Below are 27,926 nucleotides of genomic sequence, written 5' to 3'. Positions count from 1 at the left end.
TATATATATATATATATATAGTGAGGTTCATACGAGAACGATATGTATTTAAGAAAATAAGAGAATAATTTTGGTTCAATCATTTATTTGAACAATACCTTAAATAAAAATTTCTAAAAAATCGTCCAAAATGACATATGCGTCATTTGATGAATACAAATTATATATGGAGATTCATTTATATCTATAAAGATTATTTAATACATTTAATTAAAATATTTATTCATGATTTTTTTATATAGTTTTCATGATTTAAGCATGATTAAAATTTTCATTTATTTATTTTTTATTTTTACAACATTTAAAATAAATATGATTAAAATTTTCATTTAAAATATTTATTTTTATTGAAGTAGTTTATCAAAAAAATACAATTTTCGTCAAAAATCATACGTGATATCCACAATTAATCGATTTTTTTTTAAAAAGAAATCGTCAATTTTCATCAATGTATCATATGTGATATTCGTTATAGTGGGAAAAAAAAATGTAAGTTATATACAAGATCACATGTCATATGTGTAAACTACGAATTACTTTTTGAAGCACACGTGATCTTATACATTTTAAATGTGTTTTGTTATACATCACATGTGATTTTGTTTTCATTATCTGTTTTTCAATGTTTAATTTGAATTATTGTTTTTCAAGTTTTAAATCACATACGATTAGGAAAACATTTTGAAAAAAAAAATAGTTAATTGTGAATCACATGTGATTTTGGCGAAAATTGTAATTTTTTTTTCTAAATATTGCTTTAATAAAAAATAATTCTTTAAATGAAAAATAAATACGCTTATTTTAAATATATTAAATAAAAATATTTTTTAAACCAAAAATTAATTAAAATCACAAATATGGTAAAAGTATAATATTAAATAAATATCTTAAATAACTTTTATACAACTAAATTACTTTTATGCCCTTATTTAGTTATTTTAGGATTAATTATTTAAGGTATCATTCATTGAAATTGTATGAAGTTCACGACTTGGTTTATAGTCGGACTCTTTCATAATGGGATCCGGTTTGTAGTTTTTATATATTTTTTTATTTTCGTCGGGTTTATTATTCTGACTCGAATCAACAACCAAGTCCAAGGAGTCGTTTACCAAACGTTTATCTGATAATTGTTTATCAGATAATTTTCTTTACCGGATGAACATGATAATTGTCGAGAATCTCATCCGGTAAGAGCAATGATAAGGATAAAAAGTTTTACCCGGTAAGTGATGATGAAGATTCTTATCCGGATAAACACTTACTAAATAAATTATTTTATACGATACCATTTTAATATATTACAATCTTACTTGATAAGATAAATTATAATATTGATTTTTATCGATAATTGTTTAGCGGATAAGGTAAATTACCAATTCAGCCTTTGCCCTTTGGTATACCGTATACGTGGCAATTTCTTAGCTAGTAAGGAAGGAGTGTTGACTGTGGGCCGCCATGCCCAAATGTGCCTACTTGCTTGCCACGTACCCAATCCTCTAATTCATTACAATTCTCTTATCCTCGTACCATCTTTTCTCTCTTCATGCTCTCTCAATCTATTAGATTAAATTAGAGACTTGAAATTATGTTAGATCAAGAGTTTTTTGTGAGATTTATAAGACTAATTCTTAACCTTTGAATTAGATTTACAATCTAAATATTTATAATCATAAAATTACTACGAGACTTCTCAATAATCACAAAATTTCCATCGTACAACTTTAAACTATTAGATCATTACAATGAACATAAATTGATCTTACAGGTCTCACGTGAACCTAACCCTTAAATTAGAAGGCTAATTACATAATGTAACAACATATATTCTGTTGATATAATACGGTTTTATGTAACTTAAAAAAACAATAATATTTATATTTTTAAATGAAATATAAATTTTTAAAAAAATATGGATATTACTATTAAATTAATTATTTAAAAATTTTCGTTTTTCATATAATTTTTTTAATTCATTTTTTTAATTATAATATAGTTTAGATATAACAATAATTTTTATTTAATAATGTAATTTTTTATAAGGATGCTAATTAAATATTTTGTTAAAACTCAATGATCATCTTAATTATATTTTACTTTTATATATTTAAAATGAGATTTTTATCTTGTATTTGATCATGTTTATCTGCAACTAGTTACACGAATTAAAAAATAAAGTCTTAATACGTTGTACTTACGCACAATTTACTTGTAATACTAAACTATAAGTAATATAGATCAATAAACAGTACTTCATGCATAAAAAATGGTTTTTAAGAGTTTTTATCAAATGTTTTGTAATATAATATAGATGATTAAATTTTATGAAATGAAGAATAATGTGGTAATAAGCAGAAATCGTCATAACAGGTGAAAGGAGGTTCCTTCGATCAATACACTGTCATCATCAATGACAACAACAGAAGTCCGATAAATATCGTCATCTCCCATTAATGATTCTAACAAGTCAAATTCGAGTTTATGGCAATTCTATCATCGATTTTCTATTTTATTGGAGAAGAAAATATGTGAAAAAAATAATTGGTTGTTCATTTTATAGTATTCCTTATTGATTTCTGTAAAAAAATTATCTACTATTAAAATCTAAAACTACTTTTCCTATAAAACATTGATATATTCTTCATCATTCATCTCTCAGCAGCTCTTTTGATTATTCCTTCCACATGAATTCTATTTTTGTATTAGAATATAGTAGATTTTTTGTTATTAACTGAGAAAATTCTTACCTTTTGAAGAAAAAAAAAATTATCAACCATATGAGACAGTTCAACTTATATGTATATTTAGGATTTCAAAACTACCATTGTTTTTTATACATTATTGACTACTTATTACCTGATATTGAGTGCACGAATTTTAAATATTTTCATATCTCTAAAATAAGAATAAGATCTCAAGTTATAACCAAAATGAACTTTTGATTCTATGATTAATAGTTTCTAAAAAGTCTGTTTTAACCCTAAGAAAGTTTAAAGTTAAAACATTAACATAATGTGACATGGAAACATAACTAATTTATATGGACTTATTTTAAGTGCTACTCTGAATAGTTAGCATTGTAACCTCAAATGATGTTAATCTATATATTAAAGATATATCATAGAACATATTTGGTTGTGGTACGACTTATTGATGCTTTGTAAAAATCATATGGTAGATAATATTAATTTAAAAGTAATTATTTAATGATTTTGCGTATAAGAAGACTAAAAAATGATTTTATATGAATTATTAGTATTTTTCTGAATTCAATATTATTTCTTATGATAAAAACAATAAATTAAATTTTTTTCATACTTATCGAGGGCTTCTTTTCGTATCTCGTCCAGGGTATATAAAATGTCAGGGACGGGCTTGATCTAAGATTCATATCTAAATCATTTAAATAGTTCATGGTGTACCACATGGTTTCACATATGCACATATTATTATTTGCCTGTCGCCTATTTTGTTGTAGTTGTAAAATCATGAAACTACCCCTTTATCTTCCGCATAATTGTTACTATGCAACCGAATTATCTGGTATTTCACAATAAACCCCTCAAATCTTGACTGTTAATTTTTTTAGTGGAAGGGCTAGGATGACTTCTCTGTTTCTCATATATTTAAGCCTTCTCATTTGAACCTATGATATATCTCTTGATATCATATTCCTTAGTTATCTGAAAATCAGTTTCCTTAAAATGTTATTTAGTTTTTAAATACCATGGGTTTGGCTCATTCATTTTCATATTCATTAGTTTTGATGGTTTATCACATGGTTTCATATATGCACATGTTATTTAAAACCTTTTTTTTTCATACAATTCTATAAAATCCCGTGAAATCCCGAGCATCCCCTAAGAATTTCAAAATCTTATGTTTGTTGGATTTTAATTCCGGACAATCCAACACACCAAACATGGGAAATCCAAATTCCTCCAAATCCATTCCGTTTTGCGAACCAAACGGGGTGTACCAGCTCAACTTTTGAACCTTGTACCTACCCATTAATAAAGATGAGCTCACTTTAAATACCTCACAATGTTTTAAATGACTCGTCTGATTACAATGAAGTCGAAGAATGTGAATTGAATCAAGCGTTGGTTTATTGGGTTATTCCTAGCTTTCGCCATTGCTCCAATTATCGACTTGGTCACAAATACTGGTTCATTATATTCAAATGCAATATACGCATATTAAACAACATAATCCATTGACTTTTTCATTAAGTACTAGAAGGGTACTCGTATAATGCAGCGAGATACATCTTGATTTTAATATTTCATTTTATTTTTTATCTCAGTCGATGTTATAATATGATCTTATGCGATTTTGAAAAACGATGATATTTTTATTTTTAAATAAAATATAAATTTAAATATATCATAAAAATTTTGACAAAAATATATCGATATTAGTATCAAATTAACTATTTAAAATTCCTTATTTTTTGTGTAATTTTTAATTCAATTTAGATAATTTTGTTAGGTTTAATAACAAAGTAATTTATATTTGGTTTAATAATATAATTTTATTTAATAATGAATTATTTTGTTAGAACTCGATAATTATCCTAATTATATTTTAAAGTGAGATGTTTATCCTCTAATTGGTTATGTTTATCCGCAGTTAGTTACGCAAATTCAAACATATAGTTTTAATTAGTTGTACTTATGCATAATTTACTTGTAATCTTGAATTTTAAGTAATATGCATTAATATACAGTATTTTATGCATAAAAAAATGGTTTTTAAGAGTTTTTGTCAAATGCATTATAATATAGTATAGATAAGTTATGTTATTTCATTGATGAAACAACATTATCTTTAAACTTGATACAAAATATTTCACCTATATTGGTTCACAGATGAAGTAAAATATAACCTTGATGGATTATTATGATTAATCATAAAAGTATATGATGTGTTATTTCACTGATGAAACAACATATTTAACATAAACTACTACACATATCAAACAACAGATACAATTAGATATGAAATGAGTTATTTCATTGATGAAATAACATAGAAACTATCAACACTGGTTTTTAGAAACCAATTTGTTGTTCATTGTAGCTAATATAATGTCGTTTTTTTTTGGCATATGTCGAATATTGATTCTTGGACTTTTTTTTTTAATGAATAAGTCATTGGACTTTTTAAAACCTGCTTAATAAATCCTAGGATTTTTGAAAAACTGTTGCAACCTATGTAAAGCTACAAAATAAAAAAAAATCTTGAAATTTTGTTAAGGAACAGGGGACAGAAGAAGGTTTGATGATGGGGTGGAGATGATCTTCGAGCGACGAGCGCTGGTGGTTTTTGAGAGGGAGGCCAGAAGGGAGACAAAGGGGCGTTTGAAGCCTGATACAGTTGCAAGTGGTCGTAGAGAGTAGAGATGGAGGGCGGTTCTTGGTGAGGAATCGAGAAAGGAGTAGACCATGGTGGTTGGAGTCGATGGAGAAGAAGGATCGACCGGAGGAGGTCGTTGGTCGTGAAATGAAGTGGATGAAACGTCGTCGATGAAACTGTTGGTGGAAGATAGTGGTGTCGCGTGGAGGGGTAGATGAAATACACCATTCTCGAAGGGTAACGTTATATGCAATTTTTTTATGTCAAAATCATATCAAATTATAAACTAAAAATATCTATATTATTTTATAAACCAGATTTATCAAAAGTCTTAAAAACAATTTTTAATGCACAAAATACTATACATTTATACACAGAGTCTTAAAAACAACTCATAATGCATTAAGTACTATTACTTTATGCATTCAGTCTTAAAATATCTTAATCTACAATTAAAATAGTATATAGTACAAATTACCAATGCACATTATTACATTTTCTTTTTATGTTCCCAAGATACTTTTGACACATTTCACTCATGTCTTCATCCTATCATACATCTATGTCTTCTCTCCATCTCCCAATGTGAGATTCAAATTGATATTCACCATGAGTTATTAAAAGTTCTCTCATTCATCTCTCATTCAATTGCTTTAGAACTCTCGATCTTTTGATTTTTTGCTCTTGGTGTAAACCGAACACACTTATGGAGTCGTTTAAATATGTTGAATTTTAAATATATTTGATTTTAAACTGTCATATAATTTTTTTTATCGATAGATTGTAATTGGAACCACAACTCTTATTTATTCAAATTGTATTAATATGTAAAGACCAAATGTAATTTATATTAAATCTTATCTAATAAAACGAATGAAACTTCAAAACCGTTAAAATTCACAGCTCCCGTCGCATTATACGGGTACACAACCAGTAAAAAAAACAAGTAATGGTGTATGAATAGGAAATTAAAGCCCATTTAAGCAAAAGTAAAAGCAGGAAAGAAAATGGTGGAGAAATAATTCAAATTCTTGTTTTTTTGGTGACTATAAATACACATCCCACCTTCAAACCTTCTTCATCCCAACACCAGAAAAGGAAACAAAGAAAAGGGGGAAAAACCAGTAAACCTCCATCACCATTCACATCCCAATGGCAATGGCCATGGCCATCACTCTCATCTTCGTCCTAATGATTCATCCACCCAAGCCTTTCATCCACTGATTACTCCATCAAAATCATCAATTGAATACTCGATATGGACTCAAAACAGGAATTGAAAATGAAGTCTTTCGATGTCAAAATGGAAAAGGCGAACGCGATTTTCAAGTACCGAAGGCTTCACAAAATCACGACTCTCTTCAGATTCATGGAGGTGTTTGCTTTTCTAGTTATGATTTCTAGGTTTTCGTATCAACTACCGTTCGCCGTTAAAGTTTCCGGTGATTATTTCAGAGGATTCACTTTCACGGTTTTAAGCCCTAAGTTCGTGTTCGTGATCGGAAACGTGATCATTTTGATTCTGTTCTTAAAATCTCGAGTTACTGAAAACAGCGATGGCAACGGAAAAGCCGATTTGTGCTACGACTACGTTAGAAGCTGCGAGAGGAGCTTAATAAATGCTCCCGTCGTTACTTCTACTTCTATCGTCACTGTTCCTAGTAACAAAAGGATGATTTGCAGAAGCCGATCGGAGAATCCTATACGAGCAAAATGCAAAGAGAACAAAACTCACCGGGAATTGAGGCGGTCGGTGACAGAGATAAGTAGATCGAAGAGCTTCGGTCATGGTTGCGATGATACGGCGGCGACGGAGAAGAGGTGTGAGAAGGAAGAATTGAGCAGCGAAGATTTCCGGCGAACGGTGGAGGCGTTTATCGCGAGGCAACAGAAAATATTGAGAGACGAAGAGTTTTCTCCTATGGTGTACATCGGTTCATAGAATCATAGCCTTTGATAATTTTTTTTTTTTTGTGAAACAAAAATAGAGAAAATCTTGAATACCTCTTTCGAGTGTCAAATGAGGGGGTTTTTTCTCTTCGTTTTACTTTTTTCTTGTTTTGAAAATATAATATATTTTAATTATGGTGTACATATAAATATTATAAATTACTAAAAAAATACTCGTACAATACAGTAGGACAAACCTCGATTTTAATGTTCTATTTTATTATTGGTCTATGTTGATATTATAATACGATTTTATATGTTTTTAAGAAAACAATAATGATTTTATTTTTGAACAAAATATAAACTTGAAGATATCATAAAAATTCAAAAATATATCAATGTTAATATCACATCAATTATTTAAAAGTTTTCATTTTTTATGTAATTTTTTTAATTTATTTATTTTATTATAAGTTTAATAATGAAATAATTTATTTTTGGTTTAATAATATAATATTTTATAAAAATAATAGTTATCTGTTAGAATTCAATGATTATCCTAATTATATTTTAGATTTTTTATATTTAAAATGAGATGTTTATCCTATATTTGATTATGTTTATCTACAGTTACTTATACGAATTCAGATATGGAACTTTAATAAGTTGTATTTACGTACAATCTACTTGTAATCTTAAGTTGTAAGTAATATGCATTAATAAACAGTACTTTAAGCATAAAAAGTGGTTTTTAAGAGTTTTTGTCAAATGTTTTATAATATAGTATAGATATTAATCAATATTAACCGTTTATTATTTGCGAATGTAACATTCACAGTGTTTTTGTTGTGAATGTTCGGATTCTTTTACCTTCACAATGTTTTGCAGTGAAGTTTCAAATGTAAAAATGTAGTTTCATGAGAACTCAACTCTAGACAAAGTTGTCTATATAAATTGGGATGATTTTTGTTTATGGTTTTTCTTATCATAAATGGAAGAAATGTGTTCTTTAATTGAATGAGACGAGTTTGAAAAAAAAAAACGTCCCTTTATGCATAAAGTTTCCTTCTATAAGATTACTGAATAAGCCACTTTTTATTATTATTAAGTCATGACAGACAATCATGTATAGCTGAAACTGAATAAGCTATAAGTCTCATTAAGGTTATTAAACTGCTGACAAACAGGTCCGAACTCTATCATATTCCATAAATATTCGATCTTAATAAACGAAACATCGCAATCCTTTATAAATGTTCTAATTGTTTCTTAACGTAAAATTTATATGGTTTGTGTTTGAAACTCTTTTTCATATTTATTAAATATTTGAGATATAATTTAATGAAGATGAAAATATTAAACAAAATCTCAAAAGCAAAATCAAACACTTCAAACTTAATATGATTATAAATTAAATACTTTTTTGTTTATGATCGTGACATGTGGATTAGTTTATATACATCTCGACTGATAAAATCAAGCTTTAAAGACTTCAGAGATATTTCAAAACATAACTGTAAAGATTTTATAACTGCTTTGGATGACTAATTAACCCATTAAAACCACTTTTTTACTTGACCTGTTTTAGTTCAATTTATTTGATCCATTTTCTATAAAATGAATTCAGTATATGTTTGCTTAAAGGTATTAAACAGTAATTAATAAGATTACTGTTTAATTTAACGGCCATTAGAGGGAGAGACCAAATGTGGACGTTTTTACAAACCATGTTGATTCTCTTGTAATTTTGAAACTGTATGAATGAAAAGCGTGATTTTCGACAAACCGTAGAGACCAAATTTGCAGTTTACTCTAAAGATTATGTATTTAAAAGAAAACATTAATCTAAAGATACAACAAATATATCAAAGGGGCCTTTTTTCCTAATGGTATCGTAGTCTTTGGCTTCCTAAGAGGGCAAAAGTTCAAACTTCACCAAATATGAGAAATGTGTGTGATTATTTATTGCATTTCCCGTATATAAATATTATATACTTCAAAAAAAGATACAGTAAATATGAAATACATTTGGAATAAGTGTGTCGTGTATCAAACCAATACAATATGAACACTCCCTTGATAACTTTAGGGAATGAAAGTCGTATTCGATAAAGTATCCCAACTTTTTCGTTCTTTTTAGAAAGTAAAAAAGGAATTACTTAAACAAGTCATCAAATAAATGAATCACTTCAGTTTTTATCAGTGTTGGGTTATCAGTATCGGGTTCGGAAACTGAAGTGACAAGGGAGCTTAGAGGTATAAAAGAAAACCAAAAGCGAATAACTCACCCAACCAACACGGTTTCGGGTTATTAGGTTTAAAAGTTTAACAGTTCGGTTAATCGAATAAAGTCAGTTTGGTTCCGATTTTTTTTACCATAAGCGAATAGCAAATTATTGTATTATTTAGTTTATATAGTTTCTTTCTAGATGAATTGGTTTGAGCATATATAAAATGAACGTTATGTGAAATGATTTATTTAAACTAAAAGAATAAAAAATTAAGATATATTTAACAAAATCATCAACCAACTTTATCATTGTAGCATGATTGCAAGAACTAGCAGTAATAAAACAATAAAATGTAAGGGGGGGGGGGGGCGACTATTTAGTGAAGGAGTGGAGGGTTTTGTCAAAACGGACTAGACTATTGGGGGGACCCGTTGCTAAAAACGTTTAACATTTGAGTGCCTAACGATCTTTCATGTAAGTTCGCCCTTGGATGTGGCACACTGGTTCCCCAAGGGATGTAGTGAAAATCTCATTTCTTCAAGTTCAAATCCAAACATTATCAAAGTCTTTATGGTCATGAAGGTTCACTTATGATGACTCGAGCTCATTCATGGTCGTTCGAGGAATTAATTGACACACGTAAGTTGACTCCAATACCCATCGTTAATCGTTACCAAAAAGAAACTTATAAATGAAAACCAAAGTTATGAATATCATTGCAATATAGAAAAAGTTGTGATTTTGGCAACTTGCATAACAAAAGCTTTGGCTTCCTTTTCTTAAAGATAAAAAGTGCTACATTTTCTCTTGTAAGAAGAAAGAAGTACCAATTTCAACAACCAACTTCATGGATAATGTTTATATATATATATATATATATATATATATATATATATATATATATATATATTAAAGAATGTCATATCATATTCAAGATAATATTATATATGTCTTGTTGCCAAATACCCAATTGCCAATATAATACACCTTAAAGAACACAAAGTGAAAGCATATGAATCATAAAAGATAACATCAACTTTAATTGATATGGGACTCTAACAGATGAATTCCATTGGATTCCATACTGATTGGTGTACCTATGTGAAAATCATGTTAGATTACTCTTCGCAAAAGTGTTTCTAGAGATAATGGAGGTTTAAGAGGAAATGATCCAAATCTAACTGATGTGAGACTGTAATAGATGAATTCCACATGGAGGAACCTGTATCAACACTTGAATACAAAGTCTTTAGTTTGTGTGTTTCCATTGATATCAACCAGTCCCACAAGGTAGAAAACACAAGTCATAAGAGAGGGAGGCTGTTGGTTCAACTTCACCTTTAACACAAATGTTAACATAATAATCTCTGCCCAGCAAGCAATCAAAACAGAACTAAATATCCAAATCACCTTGGCACCCACAAATTTTATGTGGAACTAAAGGATTCCCAGTTGCTATGTAGGTAATAAGTTTAGCATATCCACGTCGTTATGGAAAAACTCGACGCCCAAAAACCACATGTAATCTTTCCCTGCATGAAAAGGTTGCACATCGTTACTTGTCGAATTTAAGGCCCAAAGTTGTTACTCAAGGTGCACTTAGACGCAAAGGGGCCTCGTGAATACGCCTAGCCTCGACTTTAAAAAAGCCCAAGACCTTGAGCCTTAAGGCCATGGCACAATTTGCATATCCACTTCAAACATGAAAGTCATTCATCAAAAAGGTATTTTCTAAATCAAACCATACAACACGGACCCAGTAAATCTTACTCGAAAGCAAGGTCTGGAGTTGAATGTGCATTGACCTGACCACTACCTCAAAGAGTAGAGCGACTGTTTCCATAAAGACCAAAACAATTTGACCGAGTAGATCTCACTCAAATGCAGGGTCTAGAGTTGAAACGTATACAAACAGGACCTCAAAGAGTAAAGCGACTGTTTTCGTAAGGACCAAACCAAACTGACACAGTAAATCTCACTCGAAAGTAGGGTCTAGAGTTGTAATGTATACAGACATGACCTGTACCTCAGAATAAAGCGACTGTTTTCGTAAGGACCCTTGGCTTGTGCTAGAGTGTGAACTAACATGTAGAATCTAAGCGTATTTTTTACCAACCATAACAATATCTTAAAGCCATATCTTTGGATAAAAGATAGAAAAAGAAGATACCTTTTACACATAAAAAGCAACATGCTAGACGGTTCACCAACTAAAGACTTTAGCACTAGATGTCAAGTTTTAAACCAGAAAGTCAATAGAATTGATTCCTCACATCCATAGTTGGAAATGAGTTTCTTTCAATCATGTGATTTCTGCTAACTTAATTTTGTTCGCCTTGTTTAATATGATTCACACCGATAGCATTGCATGCAAACAGTGCAATACATATGATTATTTCGCAAGAAATTAGCTCAAAATGACAATTTCACAAATCCAAATTGGTCTTCTAACCATTTCTCTCTTGGGTTGACCCAAATGTCACTACTTCCGCAATATGTTGCAGACCTAGCTAAAAGACAAAAAAAATCAAATTCAACCAGTTTTACTGTCGCAATTGCGGACCTATGTTGAATTTGATTTTCTATTTTTGCCTTTTAGATATTACAAACCTAGATATTGTGGAAGTAGTAACATTTGGGTCAACCCGGGAGAGAAATGATTAGAAGACCGATTTGAATGTGTGAAATGGTGATTTACATCAAGGACTCTTATTTCGCCCTACTGAAAGTGTTCACCGTCTCACATATAGGGGCATGTCATTTTAGCAACCATAAGCCAACTTATTTTTTACACCTACTGAAAAAGTCCCGTTTTGTTAGCCATAACTAGCTTATTGCAACACTATGGGCATTTTTTTCCAATTATATAGATAAAGTTGACTGTGTGGGTTAATCTGTCTGTATAGATTGGGAGGGGGGTTTTCATAGATGGAAGGAACGTATTTTTTAATTCAAAGGGGCAAGTATGGAGAAAACTTGGCTTTCCCCCAAACCCTCATTTATCAGCTAGCTTATCAATTAACAGGTAGTTTATTATCCAAGAACTAGCTTATCAACTAGTTTGCCGAACATAGCCATAGTTGTTGAGGATAATTCCTATGCAAGTGCATTAAGATGCAAAATTTCTGTGCAAATGATTGTAGGGCATGGTAAATATGACAAGCTGGATTGGAAGATAACCATGCAAAACCATAAGGCATAGATGCTTGCTTCATTAAACACATTTAGAAGCAAAGAGGGAACTATAGTTCATATTTGTCCTTACCAAAATCAGAAGGTAGAAGGTAGCTCTATACTGCCATTTTCATTTCTATCTTCTGGTGAGGATTATAGCCTATGAGTTCAAAATCATCAGCCACAAAAGCATTTATATCCTTCTTCTTGGGATTGATCTTCAAAATCTGCAATCATATATAAGAGAGATGAAAACAGTATCAAGAGTAGCAAGAATAAGACTAATAATGTCCTTATTGAAAAAGACCCGTAAACAATAACCTAGGCCATTTCCGGCTAGCATAAGCTAGCTAATTTTTTGAGCTTGTTGAAAAAGACCCGTTTGTTTAGCCATAAGCTAGGTGGTAGCTTTTTGAAACACTACTTCAAGCAGAGTTTCAATAAGCTTCAGGGTCTTTTTCCAATTATGCCCCTTATCAGCTAGTTTGCCAAACATAGCCCTAATCAACACAGAGACGGTAAATAGGATAGCATAATAACATTACACATTACGCTTACAGGAAAAGGTTTAGGCAGTTTCTGAAGCTGGTCCTGCAGAGGTCTGACATGAGTGCTATAGACATGAGCATCACCAAGAACATGAATAAAATCACCAGGAACAAGATCTGTCCATAAGCACAGGTAAGAAAGAATTCATATACATGTATATTTAATTCTAGTAACCTAACAAAACTGTCTAACCCAGAAGATGCCTACTCAATTTCATAGGAATTAGATGGCATTCCACAATTTGTCAGAATTAATGCTGTATATATTCTAGAATTTATCTCTAATCAATAATTACTTAATCAAAAACACTAAACTAGTATTGAATTTAAAAAATATGCATACCACAAACATGGGCAATGATGGATGTCAATAAGGCATACGATGCTATGTTAAATGGGACACCTAGACCCATATCTGCAGATCGCTGATACATTTGACAAGATAACTCTCCTTGATTCACATAGAACTGCAGATAAGAACACCAATTTGTTACTCAGGGATCAATAAGAGACGAAGAAACATCAAAAGATTATTTACTACGCCAACCTGTGCAAACATGTGACAAGGTGGAAGTGCCATCTGCTTGAGATCCGAAGGGTTCCATGCTGAAAGAATTATACGACGGTCATCTGGATTGTTTTTTACCTTGTCAATAACATCTAGCAACTGATCAAATCCTTGGCCAGTGTAGTCAGCATGCATGTTAGTATACCTGTAAATAATGCTTTTTAAGTATCTTAAGTTGTTTATCCAAAAATATATTCCCTCCGTCCCAAAAATAAATGTCCATATCTCTATTTTGGTTTGTCCCAAAACAAGTCCACTTTCAAAAGTAAGTGCCTACTTTCTAATTCTACCCTTAATTATGAGATGGTGATACTCATTCCTCCCTCTATTATTAAGGGTGAAGCTGTCATTTAGTTAATTAAAAAGTGTAATAAGTACATTTCTAAAACTGTGTGCCTTTTTCATTGGGAACATTTATTTGGGACAGAGGGAGTACATGTTAAGTTCATGTTTGAAGCATGAACAAGTGTAATAGAACACATTGCCAACCTTGCACCAAAGTGTCTCCACTGAAACCCATACACTGGACCCAGGTCACCTTCTTCTCTATCCGCCAAGCCAATGCTGAATTATGAATGAAAATTAAATAAATTTAGATAGAAAGTCAAACATCTCATGGCAACTACACAGGTAAAAGGTTTGGACATTGCCTGTCGAGGTAGTCTCTGGATGCATTACCATCCCATATATGAATGCCCTTTTCTTGTAAGACCTGATAACCATAGACGTGAAAAACTAAGACATATATTCCTACAATTGTACACAAAAAAAACGATGTACATCCACTCATAGAATGATGGATCACATTTACTATCTCAGGTCCAGGATGAAGAATAGTTCGATTTGGTTTAAAGACAGAATGGACTATGCATGTTTCTTGGAACTTTATTCAGACATAAATTGCAAATATGCATATATAAAATTCATTTTTATCATAGACAAAAGAACTGTTTCCTGAAGATAACAAGATGCCTATAAAAAACTACTTTTATTGATTCCTAAGAATAACGATGCGCAAATGAGATGAACAAAAAGATCTAAACTGCTATTCAGTCATAGGCGCATGAGTTTTAGACTATGCCATTAACAAAAATGATGCAAAATGTACATGGATAACGTAAAGAAAGATCAGTTCAAATGTTTCTTTTCAATTGGAAAAACAGTATTCCTTCACTATTTATGTGGCTATGGGAGCGTTTACCTTCTAACTGACAGGTGATATAGGTCTAACCATATTGAGCGAAAAAGAAGATAACCTTGGCATTTGTTGACCCACTGATGAACCACAAAAGTTCTTCCACAACTCCACGCCAAAACACTTTCTGTAGATATGAATGATGAATATAAGAATGGAGTTAAAAACGTCCATCCTGACATAAATATCCCCAAGACGAACCTGCCATCTCAATTCTTTGATTAATAATAAGTGGGGAATGATCAAGAGAAATAGATACCTTGGTTGTAAGCAGTGGAAAAGATTTTCGTAGATTGAACCTCATCTGTTGGGCAATAAAGAAAACAGGTATATGTATCAGAAAGACAACTTGAATCATCCTGTCACAAGTATAATTTGGTAGAACCATTTATAGAAGATGAGCTTGAAAAGTACCTGGCAACCAAAATTTGACAAAGTACCAGTCCCTGTGCGGTCATCCTTTAAAGCACCATTAGAAATGATATCTTCGACCATTCTCAAGTAAAGGTACTCCTGATGCTTCTCAAATATCATTTTGGGCAGGAAAGAGAACATCCTTACATCAAACTTTACCGAGTCTGAGCTACTATCAGACAGCAAGCCATTAGTCTTGATTGGGGTTTCAACTGCAGAATTCCTCACACGAACATACGTAGTGAAACAATGGCGAAGACCATTCTCAACTAAGGGGAACGACGAGTACCATGGCTGGAATTCTGAAGCATCAATAGCAGGGATGAAAGTGTCACAATCAATGTCTCCTTCAATTTCAGTAATATGGATAGCATCACATCCAGGAGCATTGAGGGACTCTCTGCAATAAAGCTAGCAGTCAAGCACAGATACAGTACCTAGAAACCTCAGCATATATAGAGCATTGTGTGTACAGACCTTAGGACCTGGCCACCACCTATAACAAACACTCTCTCGATGGATAGACAATAAGGAGATGATGCTAATAACTCCAAAGCAGAGATCAAGCTCCCACACATTAAAACATTCTCTGCAGTTGCAATATCAAAACTCCCTGAACGAGTTAAAACAACACTGAGGCGACCAGTCAGGGGCCGATGCTCTAGAGGTATGCTTTCCCATGTTTTCCTTCCCATTATGACAGCATTCTTCTTTGCTGGATCTGATGTAGTCATGGTGACATCCTTGAAAAATTTGAGGTCAGAAGGCAACCTCCAGGGCAATTTCCCATCCTTACCAATACCCATAGTCCGCGTAGCAGCAACAACAACTTGATAAGTCCTCTGAGGATCAGGTTGTGTGCTGACAGTGCCATTGCAAGCGCCCACAAGAGCTTCACTAGCCATGAATATATTAAGAGCTGGGATAGACTTAGCACCGATCAGTGACAAGAAAGATCTGAAGGCCAGCTTATCTAGGGTGGGAAAAGAGGGGACAATGAGAAAGTACTAAACTTGTTTGCTCATTTATGTCCGACTGTATGCAGACACCCAAAATACTCTATTATTTCATTGAATGGAAAACGGTACAGTGAATTAGAAAAATTACTAAAGATTATTATCTATATAAAGTATAAACATAATCAAGGTGAACTTCTTAGTTCTTGATCGAAAGACACTTAACAAAACAACAAAAGTACTATTTCTATTCCACAAATATAGTTCGCTTGCACAAAGTTTAAAATGCAAACCAGAAAGAGGCAGCACTTCCGTAAGATGTCCTACCATCATCAAATTTACCACACACATTAACATATATATCCTTAATCTTTCCAAAAAAAAGTCTCTAATTATGGAATCGAATAGTGTATTATTAATATATCATTAAGCAGTTGCCTGAAGTACCCATATACTTGAATATGAATCCTAATCCCTCCTGCAGGTACTGAATGGCTGAAACCATTAAAAGAACACGAAATAATTTATTGCATACGTATGGAGTATTTAAAGTACAGAAAAAATACCATCTGGCTAATATTTCCAAAGGAGTTGCCAACTAATCTGCTGATTAACCAATCAATGATGGTTCTAGGTTATTCTATCCGATAACTACCCCCTCAAGCCTGATGTTTTAATCTCTTTGAGGTTAGTACATTCATTGACTTCAGTTTACTAGTGACTACATTTGCTTCATTTGAGCCCATGTTGAAACTAGCATATGCTGCCGCAGAATAAACTAATTTAAAAATGGGATAACATCCTTGATAAGGCATGCGTTCTAATATCATAAATGCTTCTTCGTAGGAACATCCATGAATTTGATCAATTACTCTTTGCGCTTCTTGAGCAGAGATAGATTTATGTTGACCAAAAGCGTATACTTGTGTTGTTTCCTTATTTAACATAAAACTCATCCCTTTGTCTCTGTGTTTTCACATTGAGAATTATTTGCAGATGAAGAGATGTGAAATAGGCTTATTATCCCCCAAACAAATCCTGCTACATCTCTCTATGAGTGTTGGTTAATCAAGAAGATGGAAGAAAAGCACATTGAGTTGTTGGTTAATCGACATAGATGGCATTCAATACACACAAATAAAATTTGCAACATTAGACTTCACAAAAAAAGTTTGATTATCTGTTAAATATCTCAGATGGCATTCAGTAAACACAAATAAAATTTGCAACATTAGACTTCACAAAAAAAGTTTGATTATCTGTTAAATATCTCAGATGGCATTCAATAAACACAAATAAAGAAACTTGTGGCCCAAACTAATACCATAAATTTATCTTTAAGGAAGATAACGAGTACACATATACACCTTTCAATTTCAAAAGTTCCCAGTAGCTCCAGAATAGTTATTTCAAAAAGTTATATTGTCTATCTTGTTTCCTGCTTGCACACACCTTTGTTTCATGCACAAGCATGGGTCTTACAGAATAGTGGTCTAGGTAAGTTCTGCATACATCCTACCCCTCAAAAACACCCCACTTTCAAGTGGGATATATTTTTAGTTTGGTTTCGGTCTATGCTAGACAATTTAGAGAAAGAAAATACCATCACAGACCAGATGAAAAATGTAAGGAGACAGCCCTTCATATAATTAAATCCCTAAATACAACCAAACAAAAAAAAAGAACAGAAACAAGACACAATGAAATATATCCAACCACCAATTTTTAAAACATAGCTAGACACGTCATCCTCCAAATCAAACTATACTTCAAATAACACGCACATCAATACTCAATCATCCTCCAAATGAAACTAATCTCAAGCCTTATCAACAACATTATAATAATCAACCCTTAAAACTTTACTAAGCATATCAAAGTTGAAGTGATTCTCCAGAATTTTTTTTCTTTCTGAAAACCAATAAATAACCTCCTAATAGTCATCAACAACCCTCTACAAACTACACAAAACATCAAAATTCGCCGCATTTCTTCATGATTACTAACTACGATCAAACATAACAAAAACTGAAACGAACAAAAATTCAAAGAAACGAAAGAAGAAGGTTACCGATCGAAGAGCGAAGCGTGAAATGCACGAAATTATGCTGAATTTGTGCGAAGAGAGTGTGAGTCTCTTTCAGTATTTGAGTGCTCTGGAAGACGAAAATCAGGAAAAGGAAAAGCGTGAAAACGAGCAGCGGAAAAAGCGGTATTTATAAAGCAGCGTGTGCCGCTCTCGCCAGAGGGAAAAGGGGGAATGGAAGAAAGGGCGGAAAACACACACACAAAGAAGTCTAATAGTAAATTACAAATTGGTCCTTCGACTATTGTCAAAGCTACAGTTTTAGTCCTTATATTCCCGGTTTCCATGTTTGTGTTCAACAAATAATAATCTACTAACAATTTTGGTCCACCCCTTGACAGTTAGAAGGTAAATATAAACCGGAAGTAATAAAATGTCGGAAAAAATGTCATACGAGAATCGGAAGTAACAGAACTTCTCACGAGAACCAACATCTCTCAAGAAGTGATAGGATAATGATAATGATAATGACAATGGTGTCTGATTGGTTTGAGCTTGATTCTAAAGGTCAAAAGTACCTGAAGGTTCCAGGTTCAAATCCAAGGAAGAATAAAAATCCTCTTGTGGCCACAGAGGTTCAAATGCGGTGACTCCATGTTATCTGCAAAGCAGGTGGTCGTCATGGGATTAGTCAGCCCGCATAACAGGTTAGATATTTGGTTTAATAAATAATGACAATGGTAGAACAGATGAATCTTGGAAAAAAATGGTTTTGGCATTTCAAAAGCCATATAATATGATGAACTGGTCATTGTGCTTGCTTATTTAGTAATTATCGTCTCTATGAAAGGTTAGATCTGAGGCTAACTAGTTTTTGTTGATGTTGCAGTTGTAGCTAGTTTGCATGGTCCTAGTTGTCACCGAGCATTTACTATTCATACTAGGTCAAGGGAAAATCGAAAAAGATCAACAACTTGTCTAAACTGATTACTAAGGGGTTGTTTACCTAAACACATACCTGGTAAATGATTACCGGTAATATTCAACACTATCACTTAACTTATCAGCTAAGATATTTAATCCATTAAAATGACATCGTATCCAGATATTGACCAATGCGGCTCCATTACCGTGACATCGAAGGTATATTTTGAGAAGATCAACCTTATGTTCGTGTAACATTCTTTTTTGACTAATTCTAAAGAGAGTGTTACAAAAACTTTTCACGAGGTCACTTATCTTAGTATTACTCTTATTCAATTATGATATTTACAAACATCTAATGTGATACGAGGCATTCGTGTTGGTATGATTGCACCCACATTTTCTTTGTGATATGAATTAGTTCATGTTTTCTCTGATGGATATTCTCAAAGGAACCCAAGAAAAGTAGAATTTAGGGGTTGTGTACCAAACACTTACTCGGTAAGCGGTTACTGCAAAATTAACACTATCATTTACTTATCGGGTAAGCTTTTGGTCCATCAAAATGACATCGTATGCAACAATTTACCTGGTAAACACTTACCGTGGTAAGAGTCGTTGCCCTCACTTACTGTGGTAAGAGTCGTTGCCCTCACTTACCGGGTAAGACTTTTGGTCCTTACCATATTCATCCGTTAATGTAATGTGATTTGGTAAGCACCTACCTGGGTAAGCATTTGGTAAACAGCCCCTTAGATCAATGTGAATTGAGATATAATTAATAAATGACATTTTTAACACTTTTTATTATCCATGCTTATTTTGTCCACTATCTGTAAATAAGGACTTATGTAATACACTATCGTTTTATTCTTTCGTGAATGTAAATAAGAAGACCAGAATCGTTTCGCATCAACTTGGATCACACAAAGACCAGCGTTATGACAAGGACTGGAAAAAAAACCCTATTCTCTTAACAACCAGAATCCCATATGTCATCCATTCTTTGTTCAGTTGATCGCATATCGAAATAAGAAGCACCTTGCTTTCAAGATCAATAGTGAGACGGGTTTTTTCGTAGACCTGAAGGACTTAAAATCAATCGTTGCTTATTTATCAAGATGGTAGTGAACTGAGATCAAATCAGGTACGAATGACATCAATCAACATCTGTAGTTTCATTTGATTGCTTCATAGATACTAAAGCAACTCAGTTAGAAATGTCCATAAAGGCACATCAGTTCACCAACAACTATAACGAGGTATCGGACAGTGTTAGTGTACGAAGGGAGGTGAAAAACAATACAAGTATACATGTTTATTACATTATTACTTTTTGTAGTTTTGTATGTATGAATTATATCTGAACAACATACACAATCAGTTTAATTAAACTATAAACTATACTGGACTATACTTGTTAACAAAATCCACATTTTACTCAAAATGTAAATTCAAAAATCAAGGGACTTGAACTACATAACGATGAAAAGTAATGGACCAAATTTGTAATTTACTCTAAATCCAAAAGGCTATCCAATCTTCATTCTTCACAACACTACTCAACCACGTTTTAAATTTACTAATATGCCCCTCCAATTCAATTACGTACTTCCTACTAGTTTTATATTGGTCTAAGAAATTAAGGTAGAGGTTAAAGAGATACGATAGGCATGTCCCAAATTAAGATATGTATATGGGTGTTTTTCGGGAATTGTGTACTAACTGCTGATGTGAATGTAACAAGAAAATCAGTTGTGTGAAAGCTATGTTTTGTGTCTGATATATTTTAATCAGATTTGCCATTATCGGTTTCTGGTGTATAACTTTCACTCGACTTGTTCCAGTCCTTCCTTTATGTTATGTAGCATCATGAACAATTTGACACTATTTTACTTATGTGGCATTCCGATTATTTAAAATAAGTACTTTTGCCAAAAAAAAAAAAAGGCTGGTGCCACCTTCTATAGGGCCCCATTGTATACTGTTTTTAAGGGGCAAATTGCCTGTTCCAGGGCACGTGAGTGATGTTCACAATTTATCCCCAAACTTCCCACTCATTTTACAAGAACGTTTACACCCTTACTCATCGAGCTAAGACCACATAAATAAAGTACTTACATATATATATATATATATAGAGAGAGAGAGAGAGAGAGAGAGAGAGAGAGAAAGTTTGTTTCAAATACAACCTGTTGCATTTGTACAACCAATGCAACCCAATAAATTGAGGTATTTATGGAAATGATGAGAGTTCATTTATTATGATTTGAATATTTATGGAAGATGAATATGATTCATTAATTATGATTAATACTTTATATTAGGAAACAAGCAAAACTTCTATGAAATCACATATTAATCAAATGAAATGGATGGTTGAGATTGGGTTGTATTGGTTGCACAAATGTCATGGGTTGTATAATAACCAATCTTTCTCTCTCTATATATATATATAGTCTATGAAGGGTAAAAGAATTTGATAGAGATTAAAACTTGTAACTTTAAATTATGAAGGACTTACATTGCCAACATTAAACTGGTCGAAAATGATGGTGATGGCCGATTAGTAACGGTGTAGTCATGTGGGTATATTTTCGCAACCAATATTCATAGATGAATTGCCAAAGTTCTTTACAATAAAAGAATATCAGGGTCCAATTAGGTAAACCGTTTTAAATCCAAAAAAGCATAAATGTTATGATTCGGGGCTACTGTTAGTTAATTAAAGATGTAAAAGAAGACGATCATTGATTTTGCTCAAGTTTCCAATTTATGTTGTATAGTTTTCGGTTTTAACATGAAGACTTCGTCTTTTTATGACTTGAAAGTTTCGTCAACACTTATGGGGACAATGTACGAATAAGTTATGTTTAAGCCTGATCTTGTGTAACTATGGTGGTCCAGTTTTGCAAGTATGGAGCCGTTATAACACTTAACCTACCGAAATTGGTTACATAAACATCAACGATATTTGCTTTATTTCATCAAAATTACCTGATTTGGCAGAGACGAAAATATTTTTGAAGGTCAGAAGTTTTGATCTGCCCTCGTACTCCTTGTGAAAATGGCACTAAGCTGGCGTATGATACGTAAGTATAATCAGACATGACTAGACAAGACAAAACAAAAACATAACATAACTAAACAGAACAAATATCAGCGTAGTTATTTGTAGATATCAATTAGAATAAAATTGCTACTCCATTCATCTGTAATTTTAATAATTGATAATGGTCTAAATTACCCTTTAGTTATTAATATGGTAGATAGTGATAACAATAATATTAAAAATAATAAATAGAAAAGGGCTTTTTGGTCAAAACAATAGCATTGGATCGAATTCGTATATCTTTATTAAAATTATTGGGGCATGAGAATTTTTTTATGTGATTTTGAAAATTTAAAGGGTTCAAATATTCCATTTATATAAAATAATCGAACATGCTTTGAAAATTGAAATTCGGTTAAACAGAATACGAGATTTCATTTTACGAGAAATTCTTCTGTATAATGATATTGTTCGTTTTAGAGAATTCATATTCTATAACGAAATACTTTTTGAATCGAGTCGATCAAAATATGAAATAGAAAATCACTTTCTTTCCAACCATACATCTAGCAATGGCAATCAAGGCCCGGAAACTGGATAAGGCTCAAATCTCGACCGAGACTTGTGACATTTGGAACAGTTAAAAAGCGACAATAACTTGTTGGTCTTTATAAGTATGTTTTTAGAGGACCAATTATCGTAGGATTGGTTAAGACTGATTTTTTTTTGAAACGTCATATGCGGCTCACCCATTGGTCAAAAACGGTTTAAATGAACTTGGCCTTAAGGATTAGGTAAAAGATCAGTTATATTGGTCTATATTAGATACACATTTTAGGCTAAGGGGATGTAATGAAAAATATCATCTATCCAGGATTCGAATTCATGTGCTGCCAAAACCCTTATGATCATGAATGTTCACCTACAATGACTTCATATCATTTGTGGTCCCTTGAAGGATTAGTCGGTGCACGTAATCTAACTCAAAAAACCTACAGTTACCATTAAAAAAAGATTATGTGGTGACGTTTTTTGATAGAGACCAATTATAACCAGTTAAGGCCATACCCATCTTTTGTCCATCCCTAAACTTGTTTCGATTCACATAATGGTTTGAGAAGTAAAACCGAATATAAATATCTTTTTAGCATTAAATATCAAACTCACGACGATTAGTTCAAAAACCCAGTTAATTAAGTTGAGTAAAAATACGTAAAGATCAGCTAGAACAAGATAAAGTCCATTCAAGATTATGTGATTGATTTATTAGGTAAAACTATTATAAACACTATTTTCTCATCTTTAGTGGGTGGGAGATCCCACAAGATTTCATTAAACACATATTTCATAAAAAGGGATCTTTCTTGTCACCCAACATGAATATGGTAATCAAAGGGCCTTTGGTCTAACAGTTTGTGAGTCTTTGGTCTTCTAGAAGGTTAGGGGTTCAGACCTCGTCAAAGGTGAGGAGGGTGTGTGAGTTTTTTTTTTTTTGTTCTATTTGTCGTATATAAATATTGTATACTTAGAAAAAAACATGAATATGGTAGTCCAATATAAGAAAATATCATTGAATAAATCAAACATATTGTGTATATCTCATTCGAAAGGAAAAATAGGATATGAAAGGAATAAAACGTATGCAGACATTTCCTCTACTTGTAAAATTAGAGATGTTTGTGAAAACTTGCGACATCTGGTGATCAAATGCTCATATTTAAAACCAAACCCAAGATTACTTAACTGTGTCATTAAGGTGTGTGGCGAAGGATCGTGTGAGAAGAGAAATTACCGTGAGAAGCGTAAGAAGAAATCTGGACCATTGATCACTTTTAATCTCATGCTCACCTATGAATTGCGCTTTAAAAGGGAACTGATCCACTGCATCTTAGTGCATCTATTAGTGTTGATGTTCAATTAGAATTAATACAATGGTGAATATCTCTTCTTACGTTTCTCACCATAACTTCTCTTCTCACATGATCGTAGCTCTAAGGTGCGTTTGGTACTTTAGACATTTCAGTAGTCCATGTTTAGAATGACTTTTATGTAGAATAGACATAATCAAACATATTTCACCCCCACCCTATGAAACAAGGTGAAACAAGCCTAGATTTCACCGATATACTCTCAAAATAACTCTTTTAAAAGATTAAATACGTCTTTTTCTTTACATTTTATTCAGTATTTAATTTTATTTAATGTAATTTATTTTTTTATAAAACTTTCATTTACCATCTTCAAAATATTATCTCTATAGGTTTTCAACAATATGGCTAATTTTTGTAATATATTAAATACTAATAAAAAAATTATAAAAAAAAAGTAATAAAATAAAAATTGGAAACTAATAAACTTCATATTTGATGTTATTTTAGCCGTATTGATGAAAACTTTATAATGATATATTTTGTTATTAAAAAAAATTCATTTGATTGTAATTTAATAAATTATATAAATTAATCAAGATATCAAAAATATATAAACAACTCATTAGAGATAAATTGGTTATTTTACCATTTACATCTTATTAAATCTTGATCAATTTTTTTTTTATTAACCTGGATATCCAACCCGCTATGTAAGTCGACTAATCCCAGGACGACTACTTGCTTTACAGATAGTCCGGAGTCACCGCATTTGAACCTCATGTTATGTCTTGCCTAGACACCAAACACACCTTCATAAACCTTGAGATCCTGCTACCGACAGGAACAAAGTCAAAAAATTTATTCCAGGTTAAAAAATTATCAAATAAACTAATTTAAAATTTAAAATTTTAAAATATCAATAAAGTTTATAAGCAAGATATATACGTAACATCTTGTTGGTGTTGGTTTAGTAATACCTATCCATTAAAACTTGCATTCTTAAAGGAATTCTTCATCACAAAATTACCAAAATATTTATTTGAAATTTTGCTCACTATTTATTAAATGTCTAAATTACCCTTCAATATCGATAATCAATAGACTTGAATCAGAATTTATCATGAACTACCAACCTGAAATACCAAGCGTAGTTGGTCCAATCGTATACGGATTATTTATCAGTAGAGTTCATAAATTTAATAATATGTTTTTTTTCTCTTAAATATTTTATTTCACTGTTTTTTTTATTGTTTGGAATATAGTAAACAATCTGCTCAAAATCCCTGATGATAATCATTTTTGGAAAATTCTACAAATTTAGAAAATTTTCATACATTCGCTCGTACTTTCTTCATGTTGGAGAATGTACTGAAGCAAAAAAAATCCTCAAAATATTTATTTTCTCCATTTTAAAGAATCTGTTACAGAATCTGTTACAGAACTGATTATCAGAAACGAAGAAAATGAAGATTTTAAGGATTTTGGCTAAATTTTGTTTTAATAGATTATCCAAAACTTTTCTAATATGGGAAAAGTACGAGAGATATGGTAAAATTATTCATATGTGAAGATTTCTTAAACATGATTGCTTAGAAGAGATAAATGATTTTTTTTATTTCCACTTATAAGAGTTTTTGAAATAAAGTGGCTAAGGAAGAAATATTATTTTATTAAATAAATTAAATATTTTAATAATATAATTGATATTATGTTATTCAAAATAAAGAAACTTTGAAGTTAATAATTAATTAGAGAAAAGATCAAATGAAAATCACCCTCATTTGTAAAAACCTTACAAAATCCACTTTTTTTTTATCAATGGTCAAGATTAGATTAATTTATATTAGGAAATAATAATAATTAAAAAGTTTATTTTTTAATTGAAAAAAAGACAAAAATGTAAAACATCAAATCTATAACCGAGACAACAAGATCATGTATACCCTAATATTAATGAAACAAAATCATTGTTTTAAATTATATATATCATCTTATACTTTCAAAGATTCTAACAAAAAATATTAGAATTATCTTGAAAATTATAGGTTTGCTAAAAACATCTTCATTTTATGTTCAAATATTATAAACAAAATAACATTCATCATAAAAATAGATCAAAGTGAGGACCGATGAAATTAGGTATATCGTAATAAATTTTGAAAAATAAAACACACTATAATCAAGTTAACATAATGAAACTTTTTGAATAACAAAGCAGAATTTTTTTACCATTACATTTCATGAATGAAATGGTTTCACCGTTTTATCAACACACAAATCAACATATTGCTAGAGAAGACATCTGACATTTTCATGTTTTTAGTACATGAATTCGTTTCAATCTTATTATGAAATGGTTTCACTGTTTGCCAAACACACATCATTTTCTTAACATTTAACATATCAACAATTACAATAACGACTATATAAATTCTCATCATTTTCATAAATATTTCAATTTATTGGGTTGCATTGGTTGTACAAATGCGATAAGTTGCATTTGAAACAAACTCTCTCTAGATATATATAGTTTGTTTCAAATGCAACTCATCGTATTTGTACAATCCATACAACCTAATAAATTGAAATATTTATAGAAATAATGAGAGTTCATTTATTATGATTTAAATATTTATGGAAGATGGATAAGGTTCATTAATTATAATTAATATTTTATATTAAAAAACAATTAAAACTTTTATGAAATTACATATTCATCAAATTAAATATACGATTGAGATTGAAATTGAGTTGTATATATATATATATATATATATATATATATATATATGTAGAGGAGCGTTCAAATGAAAACTTGACCCATTTGTGTAAACCGTGTAAACCAATCTCATCCGTCCATTTTCTTGATCAATAGCCTAGATTATATTATTTTATTTTAGGAAATTAAAAATTAAAAAATAATTAATATTCATTTTATTTAAGAAAAAAGGGTAGAATCGGTATTCATATCAAAAGCCCTCGTTTCCTATTTCCAAATACTCCCATTGTATTTTAGGAAATTAATATTCATTATTTTATTTTAGCATGTTCATTATGAAATTATTTTTTCAAATACTCCCATTGCATATGAGTCAATTTTGCAAAAGAACAAATTCCATTACGCATCCGTTTTATTTCATTCTACAAACTAAACGAATTAATTTTAAATACAATGCAACTGTGCTCACTAGGAAACTAGTTCATCAATCCCCAATAAATTACATAAAGAAAATATTGCACCAACATCAAAGTATTTGCTACACTATTTCATAATGAAACATTTTCACTATGCACCAGCTTCATGATATGTCTATTTCATAAATCATTATGCACCAGCTTCATAATATGAAACCTTTGAACAATGATGAATTACATGAACCTTAATAACATATAAAATTAAATAAAACTGTTTCATCATGAAACTAATTATTCAGCCTCAAGTCAAATATGAAATGAAACTGTTTCACCAACATCAACCCCTTTCATAAACTATTTTGTACTGAAACCTTTGCTCATCAAAAGTGTTGYATTATCATTAATTCCATTTTCAATATAATGAAACTGTTTCACTATTATATATTGAATCATTTATAAGATGAAAAAATGTATTACGAAAATGAAACTGTTTCATTTTACTAAACCCATTTCACGAATCTTGCATCTCTTAGAATATGAATTTTTTTACATCATGACAATGTTTCATTGATATATATAATATG

The 27,926-nt window shown here is 31.3% G+C and overlaps 2 protein-coding genes across 3 annotated transcripts; one reads left to right on the top strand and one right to left on the bottom strand.

The window, feature by feature from the left end:
• Nucleotides 1–6,616: 6,616 nt before the first annotated feature.
• LOC112500507 lies at nt 6,617–7,300 on the top strand. Its single transcript, XM_025104006.1, has one exon. It carries the CDS (start codon nt 6,617–6,619, stop codon nt 7,298–7,300), a length of 684 nt encoding a protein of 227 aa, XP_024959774.1.
• A 3,338-nt stretch (nt 7,301–10,638) lies between these two features.
• Nucleotides 10,639–18,525, bottom strand: LOC112500613 (bifunctional dihydrofolate reductase-thymidylate synthase-like). Of its 2 annotated transcripts, none has more exons than XM_025104130.1 (12): nt 18,406–18,525; nt 15,856–16,351; nt 15,379–15,778; nt 15,224–15,268; nt 15,026–15,091; nt 14,420–14,481; nt 14,259–14,333; nt 13,749–13,914; nt 13,545–13,668; nt 13,212–13,318; nt 12,745–12,880; nt 10,639–11,011 (listed from the first exon to the last, which is right to left on the bottom strand). In XM_025104130.1, exons 2-11 carry the CDS (start codon nt 16,281–16,283, stop codon nt 12,770–12,772), a joined length of 1,584 nt encoding a protein of 527 aa, XP_024959898.1. In that variant the 5' UTR covers nt 16,284–16,351; nt 18,406–18,525; the 3' UTR covers nt 10,639–11,011; nt 12,745–12,769. The 2 variants fall into 2 exon arrangements, with proteins under 2 accessions (XP_024959898.1, XP_024959899.1); XM_025104131.1 differs by having other exon boundaries at nt 15,856–16,297.
• Nucleotides 18,526–27,926: the final 9,401 nt, after the last annotated feature.

Source organism: Cynara cardunculus (assembly GCF_001531365.2).
Source record: "Cynara cardunculus var. scolymus isolate 2C chromosome LG 17, CcrdV1, whole genome shotgun sequence".
In the NCBI taxonomy this organism is placed as follows: domain Eukaryota; kingdom Viridiplantae; phylum Streptophyta; class Magnoliopsida; order Asterales; family Asteraceae; genus Cynara; species Cynara cardunculus.
The sequence above is the reverse complement of the archived record's forward strand: the minus strand, read 5'-3'. Positions and strand labels throughout refer to the sequence as shown.

Coding starts and splice junctions, on each gene's coding strand:
- LOC112500613 (XM_025104130.1), bottom strand. CDS start 16,283: ATGGCTAGTGAAGCTCTTGTGGGCGCTTGCAATGGCACTGTCAGCACA. Junction 14,482..15,025: donor GTGGGTCAACAAATGCCAAG/GTTATCTTCTTT, acceptor TATGGTTATCAG/GTCTTACAAGAAAAGGGCAT. Junction 14,334..14,419: donor TCCAGAGACTACCTCGACAG/GCAATGTCCAAA, acceptor TTCATAATTCAG/CATTGGCTTGGCGGATAGAG.
- LOC112500507 (XM_025104006.1), top strand. CDS start 6,617: ATGGACTCAAAACAGGAATTGAAAATGAAGTCTTTCGATGTCAAAATG.